Genomic DNA, 14,043 nt, shown 5'->3' with positions numbered 1-14,043 from the left:
AGCCACCGTAACCGGTAACTCCCCAATATTTTCCTCGCCCTCGCTTCTACCACGGTTTTTCCGTCATGGACGGCCCAAAGAATGTCATGCAGCTGCGTCTCTGGCCCGCCCAGGTCAAAAAGCCCATTTTCTGTCATGATTTTTTATCATAGAAGTAGGACCCCTCCACATCTATGATGATACTGGGTTTTGTCACAATTATCGTCATAGAAGTGTCATAAGTATGACAGGAAAAAAATTCGTTCGGCCCAAAATGTCACGGATGTGTCTTTTTTTGTAGTGCCTAATCCAATTTGAGGTGGTATTGCTAGGGTGTCGATTACCGGGGAGCGAATACGCTTTGCCTGGTTTCGATCTGTTGTTTCTTTCCCTAAGCCGCTGCCGGGTCGTCCCCTTATATACATGGGTTGACGCCCTGCGGCCTACAGAGTCCCGGCCGGCTCATAAAAACGTGTTCGGCCCGGTGACTTATCTTACATGCCTTACAATACAAGTTACATATACATGGCGGTTTACACTTACAGGCCTCAAGCCGCCTTCGGCTTTGGGCCTTTTAATAAGCCTGTTATGAACCGCCATCTTCAATACACTCTTGGGATTCATTTAGATGAACCGCCATCGGGATAACCCGGCCCCTCCTGGGCTGGTCATATCCAATAGTCATATCCCCATCACATAGGGTGCCCAAATATAGTTTTCATCTTTTCATAGGTATCGATGGCATCCCCCTCAAGAAAACCTTCTTCAAAAATAGAATCCAAAACTTGCTTGAAAGAAGATGGTAAGCCAACATAAAAACTTTTTAAGTATATCTCAATTTGATATTGGGGCACATAGCTGGCTCGGATCCTCAATAGCCTATCCCAAGCATCTTTCAAAGTTTCATCAAGCAAATAACGAAAAATTCCGGGGTCATCTTCATCGAAATTATTCAAACTGTCATCGATAACCCCGGTAGAAGTCTTTCCATAGCATCATTATTTATGAGCCTAGAAAGGACAGAGGGACTATCCAAAGTATTAAAACCCGGGAGAAAACCCTTAGCCCCTTTTGGTACGGCCATGACGATAGAAAGGCAAACGTTTTTTAAAATCGTTTTAGAAGTGGGGGTGAGGAAAACGAGAGGCGAATGGCAAATAATTTAATGCGAGGGAGAAGAGTTTATGATGGGTACTTGGTATGTCTTGACTTGAGCATAGATCTCTCCGGCAACAGCGCTAGAAATCCTTCTTGCTACCTCTTGAGCATGCGTTGGTTTTCCCTTGAAGAGGAAAGGGTGATGCAGCAAAGTAGCGTAAGTATTTCTCTCAGTTTTTTAGAACCAAGGTATCAATCCAGTAGGAGATTACATGCAAGTCACCTAGTACCTGCACAAACAATCAAGAACCTTGCAACCAACGCGATAAAGGGGTTGTCAATCCCTTCATGGTCACTCGCAAAAGTGAGATCTAATAAATATAGTAAAGTAAATATTTTTGGTATTTTTGTTGTATAGATTGGAAAGTAAAGATTGCAAAATAAAATAAATAGGAAACTAGAATTGTAGATCGAAAACTTATATGATATAAAATAGACCCGGGGGCATAGGTTTCACTAGTGGCTTCTCTCATGATAGCATGTATTACGGTGGGTGAACAAATTACTGCCGAGCAATTGATAGAAAAGCGCATAGTTATGAGAATATCTAGGCAATGATCATGAATATAGGCATCACGTCCGTGTCAAGTAGACCGAAACGATTCTCCATCTACTACTATTACTCCACACATCGACCACTATCCAACATGCATCTAGAGTATTAAGTTCATAAGAACAGAGTAACGCATTAAGCAAGATGACGTGATGTAGAGGGATAAACTCAAACAATATGATATAAACCCCATCTTTTTATCCTCGATGGCAACAATACAATACGTGCCTTGCTGCCCCTACTATCACTGGGAAAGGACACCGCAAGATTGAACCCAAAGCTAAGCACTTCTCCCATTGCAAGAAAGATCAATCTAGTAGGCCAAACTAAACCAATAATTCGAAGAGACTTGCAAAGATATCAAATCATGCATATAAGAATTCAGAGCAGAACCAAATATTATTCATAGATAATCTTGATCATAAATCCACAATTCATCGGATCTCGGCAAACACACCGCAAAAAGTATTACATCGAATAGATCTCCAAGAACATCGAGGAGAACTTTGTATTGAGAATCAAAGAGAGAGAAGAAGCCATCTAGCTAATAACTATGGACCCGAAGGTCTGTGGTAAACTACTCACGCTTTATCGGAGAGGCTATGGTGTTGATGTAGAAGCCCTCCGTGATTGATTCCCCCTCCGGCAGATCGCCGGAAAAGGCGCCAAGATAGGATCTCCCGGGTACAGAAAGTTGCGGCGCTAGAAAAGTGGTTTCGTGGCTCTCCCCCATGTTTTTAGTGTATAAGAGTATATATAGGCGAAAGAAGTACGTCGATGGAGCTCCGTGGGGCCCACGAGGGTGGGGGCGCGCTCTCCTGCCTCGTGGCCGCCTCGCGGAGTTCCAGACTTCAACTCCAAGTCTTCTGGATTGCGTTCGTTCCAAGAAAGATCCTCGCGAAGGTTTCATTCCGTTTGGATTCCGTTTGGTATTCCTTTTCTGCAAAACACTGAAATAGGCAAAAAAACAGAAACTGGCACTGGGCCTTCGGTTAATAGGTTAGTCCCAAAAATAATATAAAAGAGTATATTAAAGCCCATTAAACATCCAAAACAGATAATATAATAGCATGGAACAATCAAAAATTATAGATACGTTGGAGACATATCAAGCCCAGATTCCGCGAAATGGCTTGAGGCCATGAAATCTGAGATAGGATCCATGTCTGAGAACAAAGTGTGGACTTTGGTGGACTTGCCCGATGATCGGCAAGCCATTAAGAATAAATCAATCTTCAAGAGGAAGACGGACGCTGATGGTAGTGATACTATCTACAAAGCTCGAATTGTCAAAAAAGGTTTTCGACAAGTTCAAGGTGTTGACTATGATGAGATTTTCTCATTCATAGTGATGCTTAAGTCTGTCCGAATCATGTTAGCAATTGACACATTTTATGAAATCTCACAAATGGATGTCAAAACAGTATTCCTTAATGGATGTCTTAAAGAAGAGTTGTATATGACGCAACCAGAAGGTTTTGTCGATCCTAAAGGTGCTAACAAAGTGTGCAAGCTCCAGCGATCCATTTATGGACTGGTGCAAGCATCTCAGAGTTGGAATATACGCTTTGATGAGTTGATCAAAGCATATAGTTCTATACAGACTTGCGGCGAAGCCTGTATTTATAAGAAAGTGAGTGGGAGCACTACCACCTTTCAGAAATGATGTAGAATTTTCTGGAAAGCATAAAGGAGTGTTTGAAAGGAGTTTTTCAAAGAAACACCTCGGTGAAGCTGCTTACATATTGAGCATCAAGATAGATCAAGACGCTTGATAAGTTTTTTCAATGAGTACATACTTTGACAAGTTTTTGAAGTAGTTCAAAATGGAACAGTCAAAGAAGCAGTTCTTGCCTGTGTTGCAAGGTGCGAAGTTGAGTAAGACTCGAAGCCCGACCACGGCAGAAGATAGAGAGAGAATGAAAGTCATTCCCTATGCCTCTGCCATAGGTTCTTAAAGTATGCCATGCTATGTACCAGACCTATTGTATACCCTGCCCTGAGTTTGGCAAGGGAGTACAATATTGATCTAGGAGTAGATCACTGGACAACGGTCAAAATTATCCTTAGAGACCTAAGGAGATTTTTCTCAGTTATGGAGGTGATAAAGAGTTTGTCGTAAAGAGTTACGTCGACTCAAGCTTTGACACCGATCTGGATGACTCTGAGTCTCGATCTTGATACATATTGAAAGTGGGAGCATTTAGCTAGAGTAGCTCCATGCAGAGCATTGTAGACACAGAAATTTGCAAAATACATACGGATCTGAATGTGGCAGACCCATTGACTAAACCTCTCTCGATCACAATCAAAACATGATCACACCTTAGTACTCTTTGGGTGTTAATCACATGGCGATGTGAACTAGATTACTGACTCTAGTAATGCCTTTGGGTGTTGATCACATAGCGAGCACTACTGCAGGATGCTGCTAACGCGACACTACGATCAGAGACCCTACGACAAAACTGTGTGCGATGCAATAATCGCAAACGGTGGTGTAAAAAACCATAAAAAAAGGCGCAAAACGTTTGCGATGATGGATGCATCAAACACGGTTCAGATTTTAGGTGCGTGTGTGATTCAAGGCATACGCTTCAGTTCAATTAACTGTTTTCGATGAGTAGGAACAAAAGAAACGGGCAGCCAGATGAAGGTGTGTGCGATGTACAGCAAACGGTTCACTTGGATGAACTGTTTGTGATTAGGAAACACAAAAGAAACGGTCAGCCAAATCAAGGTGTGTGCGATGTACAGCATACAGTTCACTCGGATGAACTGTTTGTGATTAGGCAACACAAAAGAAATGGTCAGCCAGATCAAGGTGTGTGCGATGTACGACATGCGGTTCACCCGGATGAACTGTTTGCGTTGAGACAAGAGAACATAAATGGTTCAATATAATAAATACCATAAATATTGGAAGGTTCAAATTCAAAGATTACAACGCCCAAATTCAAACATTGCAAGCTGCGTCATTTCTGAAAAGGGATCAGCCGCTGACAAGTCATGTATGGGTTTGACACAATGATTTCCAATTGCTTTGCCATATGTTCTTCCCATATGAAGTTTGGCATTTTTGGAGGCACTTCCATTCAACAGTACCAGCCGGCTCTGATGATCATACCATTGATCTTTCCTAATTAAATGCGTGTTCAACCTCAGTACACTCAGCACCTTTGCTCTAGCAAGAAAGAACCTAGCGAGTGTAATCTCCGGTGGGGTCCCTCGGTAGGAGTTCAAAGTAATATTTGAGAGATGCAGATCTAGGCATTCGATGTGATTGTCGTTATAAACATCATCCACCGGGCCTAATATGCACTGCAAAAGAAGAGAACGTGTTAGTGCCTACATGCAGTTTTGAACACTGCTACACGTCCATTTGGTTTGCAGGATTGGTAAAATGCACCAACGTGCCATCTTCGATTTGGCATGATTAACATGGGCATTTGATTACAATCTAGAAAGATGTAGCCTTCTTCACAAGAGGTTGGATTGGATGAAAATTTCCCTAAGAAAACTAGTACAGATGAATCCAAAGGAGAAATTCTTATGGACGATTGTAACCATATGAATGAAGCAACCAATATGGGGTGGGGGTGTATGTCCTAAAATCCTCCAAAATTCCTTCAGAAATAGTAGTACATTATCATTGTGAACTTGGGAAAAGGTGCAAAAAATTGAACTCCCTTATGGTTAACATTTAACAGGAAAGGAACATCACCTCGATATATAGCTTCTTCAGGCACAGAAAGCATCTCAGGCAACTGAAAACTTGGCCCAGGTTGGGGACGACAGATTCTAGTGCCGAGACCTTCACTGTGCCCAGAGTCTGGGTGAAGCTTCGCTGGATGACAGACGAACATACATCTTCAAAATTAGTTATAACATTGATATCAAGAAGGAGAGGTATATAAGGCGACTGTTGTACCTGAAAGTTGTAGTATTTGACAGACGAGTAGCCCACCACTTTCAATTTCGGCGCAGAAATGACATTGATTCTTGTAGGACCTTGTTGATCAACTACAAGTAATCTCTCAAGTGAAGGTGTGTCCTGGATGGCCATATTGTGGTCCACCTTTTGTGATCTCTCGTTGCAGCACCAGCAACACACATAAATAGTGCGGAGAGTCTTGGAGGTGATGTGCAAGGTACTCGACCAATTCATTGCCTTAAGACGAAGGAACTCGAGTGCAGTACAGCCGTGGAGCAGGCGCTCCATGTCATCCTTTGGGATGCGGACGGCGACAAGTTCGAGGTGCTTCAGTCGTGGTAGAAAAAGAGCGGGCGCGTCATTAAGGGGGGGAATGGCAGTTCATGAACTTGGCGAGGCACAACGTGGGCGCGAAGCGGAGCACAGACGTTGGCATCAAGCTCATATGCCCATCATTATAACTTAGCTTCTCGAGCTGATCTATGGCGCAGGATCGGAACCACTCGTCAAGCTTGGCTCGCTCCTTGCCATTGGAACGGAACTTGACCGCGATATGGCCTTTGATTGGGCCATGGTGACTGCCGAGGATCTGGGAGAACGCATCCAAGCTTTGGCGATAGCCATGGCAGAGCTTGTGGGTGTGGAGGAGGTCGACAGGGGTGCGGAGCCATAGGGTGCGCCACCGCCGGGAAACGGTGGCTGTCCTTGCCCGATTTCTGACTGGTAGGAAGGATATCATGACTATCAACATATCATCGGGGAGGTTGTTCATGAATTCTAGGCCTGCTGGAGTCGCTTCCGGTTCTTTCTCGACCCGCCTCCGCTTGTTGGCAGCCTCGTTCTCCACCTCGTCAGTGGGGACGGGAACCTTTGTCTCCATATTCACACCGTGCTCCAGTGCTTCAGCAGCCCTGGCGTCGCCACTCCCTCCGATGGGGCGCTTCGGCGGCATCCTCGTACACTGACGGCTTTGAGGACTCAGAGAGGCGTCGAGGATGCGGGCGGGGAGAGAGGAATTGTGTGTGTGGCGAGGATGGGTGGGTGCGGCCGCTCGGCGGCGCCATTAATATAGACCAGTGGGAGCGAGGCGGGCGGTGATCCAAGGCTGTCTCGCTCCCGGTGAGAACGACTGCTTAATCTCTAGTATGAATGAAATATATGCTTAATTAATGATTTTTAGTTGCAAAAAATAGATGGTGATATTGATTTTTAGCTGCATATTTTGACAAATCGCAGTGTCTCTTGGCTTAGCGCCGAAGTCTGGCTTTAATTTGCATACCCTAATCTGAACTGTTTGCGTTGAAGAGATGCACAGATCCTACGTTGAACAACTTGTACACTTCCCGGTGAGCCTGCGCACCGGACTGCGCTCGCGCGCCTCCCGTTCAGTCAAGCAGCTGTCCACACAGCACCTCCTATAGCCATTAAAACCAAGACACGTGGCGTCACGTGAATGGTTAACCGAACTGTGATGTCCGGATAATTAAACTACAGTAATCCTCTACTAATGATGCCACATCACCACGATTACAAATGTTAGTTTCACGATGATTCAAATCTCGTTCGAATTCAAAATCAAAATCAAGTCAAACTATAAAAGTTTTCGAATATTTAAAACTAAAATGTTCTGGGTGTGACAAATAACTAATAAGTAATAATAGTGGAGAAACCACATTTTTATAAAATAATTAAATGCACAAAACTAATTAAAACAATGGCTATAATATTTAACTAAATGCCTTTTGTATCTTATGAAATATTAAAATATTTTATTTTGGAGTAAAACCTTTTGTGGCAGTGAGTTAAATTATAATAATAATTTAGAAATCAAATCTATATTTTATAAGACTAAAATAAAGACAAAATAAAAGAAACAGAAAAGAACAGAAAAGGAAGAAGAAGAAAAGGCCCAACACCTACTGTGCCACTGGGCCTAGTGCCACAGTGCCCCGCAGCCCCGCGCGCACTGTAAGAGGCCCAGCCCACCTCCACCTCTCCTGCTAGCTCTCACTACAGTGGGAGCAGGAGATCGTGGCGGCCATCCACGCCTCAACGGCCGCCGTGTCACCATGTCGGGCATCCAGTGCATCCCCGGGGGGGATAAGTTCGTCCCCTACCCCGTCGACAAACCCTAGCCCCTCACATCTCCCTCCTCGCGCCGCCTCTTTTTTCCCTCGCGATGACCCGAGCCGCCATCGCCGTAGCCTTCATCGCCCACGCGCTCTCTGTCGTCCTCGCGCCCCGCCGAGGTATCCAGCCGCTCCGCAGTGCCCGACTATGTCCTCCACACCAACGAATGCGACCCGGGAGCCATCACCGTGTCGGGATCGGGTTGTCTTCCTCCTCTGCATCGCCGTCATCATCGCCGGAAAACGTCGCCGTCGAGCCCTCCCCGAGCTCGTTGTGCACCTCTACAGACCCCTGTGAGCTCCCCGTCGACCCCCCTCTGCTTCCCCCTCGGTTACCCTCTGCTCCCGCCGCCGATTAATGTCGTATGCCACCATGGCCGAGCTCACTGGAGCTCGCGCTCACCGCGACCGTACGCGCTCATGGGCGCGCTCCCGCACGGTACGGCCGCCCTGCTAAGCCCTCCGCGCGCGACGCACCCTGCCCCCTGTCCACCGCGATCGACGCATCCCCTCGCCGCGCGCCTCGCCCCACTTGTAGTCGCCGCAGCCGAGCGGCCCCGCGCCCGTAGCAGCTGCTGCTCCTGCGCCGCTACCACTGCTGCGCTACTGCTGTTACTAGTTGCCGCCGTCCGTTTCCCCTTATCCACTTGCTTGATTTGGCCGTCCCAGGCGCCGTCGCCGCAAGGCCGAGCTCCGACCGCCGTCGGGCTCGTGCACCGCTCCAGCCATCCCCTGCCTTGGCCGCTTGCGCCATTAGATGCGCAGCTGCAAGCTAAACCCGTAGGCTCAAGCCACGCCTCAAATGGCCGCCGGAGGCTCCCGTTTGGTCGTCGCCGCCGCCGTTGTGCACCGCCGCCGGCCGTCGTTCGTACGGCCAAGTCCGGCCGCTCGCCCGCTCTGCCTACTGTGCTGCTGCTGCGTGCTGCTCGAAACTGCTACTGCTTCTTGATGCTGTGCTGCCGCTGCTGCTAATTACTACTGCTGCTGCCCTTGCGCTGCTGCTACCCATGCTACTGCTGCTCTACTGGAGTCGTTAGTTGCTGCTGATGCTGCTTGGCCATGGCCACCAGCGTCGTTCGTGTGTGCTTGTGCGTGAGCTTCACGTACAGCCACACAATGGCTAGCTAGTGCTACGCCATATGGGGCTGGGCCTAATTAGATTAGGATCTAATTACTGTTAATGCCATACTACTACTAATAGTCACTGACGTTGGCTCCCCCTGCCTAAAGAAAATAATTAAAATCATCTAATTGAAGTAAAGGCAATGACACGAGGGACCCATTGGCACTGTTCATATGTTGACCGGTCAACCTTTGACTGGGTCAACACAACCCCATTGGCCCCACTGTCATACAGGCGGGCTAGAGTAACACTAGGTAACAAAAGTTTATTCTATGGATAATTCGAATTATTAATATTTCTAGAATATTGTTGAAACTTTAGAAAATTAACATAAAATAATCTGTAACTCGGATGAAAATACTGTGTACATGAAAGTTGCTCAGAACGACGAGACGAATCCGAATACGCAGCCCGTTAGTCCACCACACATCCCTAGCATAGCAAACATGGAACTTTCCCCCTCCGGTCCGTCTGTCCAAAAACGCGGAACACCGGGAATACTTTCCCGGATGTTTTCCCCCTTCGCCGGTATCACCTATCCCTGCGTTAGATCACCCCTGGCACCGCGTATTGCCTTGTTATATTTTTGTGATGCCTTGTTTGCTCCGTATTTACTGTTTCTTCCCCCTCTTCTTGTCTGGTAGACCCCGAGTCTGGTGTCGATGCGATTGAGTACGACTACGTCACCGACGACCCCCAGTTCGACTACGGTGTTGACGACCCTTACTCCTTGCCAGAGCAACCAGGCAAGCCACCCCCCCTTAATCACCAGATATCGCCTATTCCTTCTCTCTACTGCTTGCATTAGAGTTGTGTAGCATGTTACTGCTTTCGGTTAATCCTATTCTGCTGCAAAGCCTGTCATTGTTGCTACAGTTGTTACCCTTACCTGCGATCCTAAATGCTTAGTATAGGATGCTAGTATTCCATCAGTGGCCCTACACTCTTGTTCGTCTGCCATGCTATACTACTGGGCCGTGATCACTTTGGGAGGTGATCACGGGCATATGCTATATACTTTATACTGTTACATTACTTCTGATACTGTTCGGAGATGGGGGCTGAAGGGGCAGGTGGCTCCATCCCGGTAGAGGTGGGCCTGGGTTCCCGACTGCCCCCGACTGTTACTTTGTGGTGGAGCGATAGGGCAGGTTGAGACCACCTAGGAGAGAGGTGGGCCTGGCCCTGGTCGGCGTTTGCGAATACTTTAATTAACACGCTTAACGAGATCTTGGTATTTGATCTGAGTCTGGCCACTGGCCTATACGCACTAACCAACTACGCGGGAACAGTTATGGGCACTCAACGTCGTGGTATCAGCCGAAGCCTTCTTGACGTCAGCGACTGAGCGGTGCTCGCCGGGTTGGACTTGAACGCCTGCTCTTGTATAAGGGAGGCTAGGTCTGCTCACCGGCCGCGTTCGCAACGTGCAGGTGTGCAATGGGCGATGGGCCCAGACCCCTGCACGCATAGGATTTAGACCGGCGTACTCACCTCTCAGTTGTGCCTAGGTGGGGCTGTGACGTGTTGATCTTCCGAGGCCGGGCATGACCCAGGAAAGTGTGTCCGGCCAAATGGGATCGAGCGTATTGGGTAATGTGGTGCACCCCTGCAGGGAAGTTTATTTATTCGAATAGCCGTGATCTTCGGTAACAGGACAACTTGGAGTTGTACCTTGACCTTATGACACTACTGGAATCAGCTAATTTGCCATCTGCCAGCTCTTTGCCGTCTGCTAGCGGATGGCAAAGAAGGTCTTTGCCATCAGCTACCCAAAAGCAGACGGCAAAGAAATGGCAGACGGCAAAACAGGCCTTTGCCATCAGTCACTTCTTTGCCGTCAGCTGGCGGACGGCAAAGAATCTTTGCCGTCAGCTGGCGGACGGCAAAGAGAGAGGTGGCCCCCCACTAACGAGCCGTTTACGGAAAAAAAACGCCCCCTCTTTGCTGTCTGCTAGCAGACGGCAAGCAGACGGCAAAGAGACAAAACAACGGACGGCAAACCAGATCCACACCCACCGCGCGTTATCTCTTCTCTCCCTCTCTCCCCCCTGCCCGTTATCTCTTCTCTCCCTCTCTCCCCTCCCCGACGCCCACCAGATCCGCACCCACCGCTGCCCCCGCCGCTCCTCGCTCTGCCGCCTCCTCTCCTCGCCGGCCGTCTCCGCGGCCTGCCTCCTCTTCGGCCTCGCCGGGTTCCTTGCCACCACGGTCTCCCTCTCCCGGGTGCCCGCCGAGGCTCTACTACGCCGTGGACGCGCTGCTCCGGTCGGGGCACGAGGACGTGTACGCCGCCGTCGAGCGGCCGCTCCAGCTCGTGCAGACCGCCGCCGTCCTCGAGGTACGCCGCCCGCTGGATCTTGCTTCTTTCTCTCAATCTGTTCAGTCCTGACTTCTGAGCCCTGCATCCTGCGTGTCCCATGCCAGATCCTCCACGGGCTCGTCGGGCTGGTGAGGTCGCCGGTGTCGGCCACGCTGCCGCAGATCGGGTCGCGCCTCTTCGTCACCTGGGGCATCCTCTGGAGCTTCCCCGAGGTGCGGTGTTATTCTCTCTGAACATGGCGTCTCTCTCTGTTCTTCTTGCCGCGAGCATACCTGATGCTCTGTTTTCTTGTACGGCTCTGCAGACCAGGACACGCATCCTGGTGAGCTCCTTGGTCATCAGCTGTTCCATCACCGAGGTATGTATGTATCCACCAATGAGTTCACTAAGATCATCATGCATGCTCCTTGTAAGCTAGAGATTACAGATCTTCAAATTAACTGTGTTATCAAGCCGCGAGGCGCCGCTGTTGCTGTTAGAATAACTGAAAATGTGCTCCTGAAATATGGATGATTTTAATATATTGATGTTGCTGTTCAAGGTTGAATTTCAAGATACTTGTGAGAGGAATTTCACACAAAATTGCTAGCTTAATTCACTATACTATAGCTTAATTCACTATACATTACACCAGGGGAGGTGTGTATCATCAGGGTAGTGCTGAGTCAACTAGAAGTCTGAGGCACTATCAGTGCCTGCCAAGATATTTTTTTTCAATCATGCACTCTATTCTCTTAATATTAATTACAAATTAGAAGGATCGGGTCAACAATGCTCATGTACTAGAAAAGAACACTAGAAACTTGAATGGAAAGAACCTTCAAAGAAGAACACTAGAAACTACAAGGTCACGGCCTTCGTCGGGATCTTCACCGGGTTCGGCTCCGTCGGCCGCTGCCGCGCGCTCAGGCGGACGTGACTCCCCTCCGATCGGCAGGGTGTCCTTTTGAATTGCTGCACTCTTCTCACTACTACTGATAAATAGTGATTAATTAGTTTCTTTCCTGAGTTCGAAGGATGATGCATGAAGTTGGACAATCTATTGTTCTGTACAGGGAATTTGTACATTTGCTTATAGAGTTCTAGTGGTAAACGTGCCCAAGTTCTTTTGCTTGATGATTGTCACAACTATTTTTTATTTTGGTTTCTATCCAGTGATCATGTCGCTTAAGTGCTCTTGCAATTCTCATCATGTTCACTTTAGTGCAGGTTGGAGGAAGCTACTGGTCTGGCATTCAGATTTGTGATCGGCAAAAGCAATGACAAGTCTAAGATGGCAGCTCTTGAAAGAGAGGTTGAAGAATATGATGATTTTGTGCTTTTAGATCTTAATCTTATGTTTTAGGTTAGCATTCTTTAAGGCTGCCTATGCGTTGTTCGATTCTGATTTCTATGTTAAAGCTGATGATGACATTTACTTGAGACCAGGTTAGGGGTACATAAAACATACGGTGTACAAGTTGAGGGAACAAGAGCGCAATTCATACCATATGTTTTTTTGTATTTGCGAACGCTCACCTGGGCAATTATACTGTGTAGCACTCGTCGCTGCCTGCTTATTGTTTTGATTGCTCTCTTTTGATGAACGCAGGTATGAGCCATAGTCCTTCCTACTTGGATCAGAATACTTCCTTCATGCATATGGGCCTATTTATACTACCAAGTGAAATGCTACATTTCTACTCCTAACCCATTCTCTCTTTCTTAGTGTTTTTATTATGCAGGTTGGAAGAAAACAAGAAGATCCGGAGAAGATCTTAGTAATAAGATAGTTTTTTAGGAAAATAGATATTTAGTTTTAGATCATTCCTTGTAATATTTGTTGGATATGTGTTCATGGATATGTGTTGGATATATATGTGTTCATGACTATATATTGGTAACATGTGTTGGATATATATGTGTTCATGAGTATTGGTAATATGTGTTGGATATGCTATATTGGTCATATATATATATATGTGTTTGATTTTCTGTGAAAATGAATTGATATAAGAAGAAACAGAATTAATGCCTATTTGGTCTCTTTGCCATCTGCCAACAGATGGCAAAGAGCCTGCAGCCTTTGCCATCAGCTGGCGGACGGCAAAGGCTGCCGTTAGCCACCTAACGGACACTAACACTACTCATTTTGCCGTCCGCGGCAGACGGCAAAGGCGCCTTTGCCGTCAGCCGCCGAAAGCAGACGGCAAAGTAGGTCTTTGCCGTAGCCTACTTTGCCGGAGCCTTTTGCCGTCCGCGGCTGATGGCAAAGGCCTTTGCCATCCGCCGTTCATGCCTTTGCCGTCCGCCGTGGCAGACGGCAAAGTAGCTGATTCCTGTAGTGTGACAACTAGAACCGGATACTTAATAAAACACACCCTTCCAAGTGCCAGATACAACCCGGTGATCGCTCTCTCACAGGTCGACGAGGAGAGGATCGCCGAGTAGGATTATGCTATGCGATGATACTTGGTGAACTTACCATCTACTCTGTTCTACATGCTGCAAGATGGAGGCTGCCAGAAGCGTAGTCTTCGACATGACTAGCTATCCCCCTCTTATTCCGGCATTCTGCTGTTCAGTCCACCGATATTGCCCCTTTACACAGACACCCAAGCATATGTAGTGTAGATCCTTGCTTGCGAGTACTTTGGATGCGTACTCACGGTTGCTTTTCTCCCTCTTTTCCCCCTTTGCATTCTTCTCGGTTATCGCAACTAGATGCTGGAGTCTAGGAGCTAGAGATCCTGAGGATGATTCTACGTGGAGTTCGGCTTCGAAGAGTAGTTAGGAGGTCCCAGGCAGGAGGCCTTGCCTTATCAATCGTTGCTATTTTTGTGCTAGCCTTCTTAAGGCAAACTT

General features: G+C 47.4%; 1 protein-coding gene across 1 annotated transcript in view; it reads left to right on the top strand.

Annotated features, from left to right (window-relative positions):
* The window catches only part of LOC123160637 (putative protein TPRXL), a 75,885-nt gene extending 62,880 nt beyond the window's left edge, over positions 1 to 13,005 (top strand). The window contains exons 4-6 of the mRNA XM_044578463.1: positions 10,849 to 11,217; positions 11,304 to 11,411; positions 11,504 to 13,005. Of these exons, the coding sequence (XP_044434398.1) occupies positions 10,849 to 11,217; positions 11,304 to 11,411; positions 11,504 to 11,617 (591 nt within the window). The 3' untranslated portion in view covers positions 11,618 to 13,005. The remainder of the gene's footprint in view (positions 1 to 10,848; positions 11,218 to 11,303; positions 11,412 to 11,503) is intronic.
* The last annotated feature ends 1,038 nt before the right edge of the window (positions 13,006 to 14,043 follow it).

The sequence above is a fragment of the Triticum aestivum genome, chromosome 1D (genome assembly GCF_018294505.1).
Source record: "Triticum aestivum cultivar Chinese Spring chromosome 1D, IWGSC CS RefSeq v2.1, whole genome shotgun sequence".
Lineage (NCBI taxonomy): Eukaryota > Viridiplantae > Streptophyta > Magnoliopsida > Poales > Poaceae > Triticum > Triticum aestivum.
This window is presented reverse-complemented; position numbering and strand designations above follow the sequence as displayed.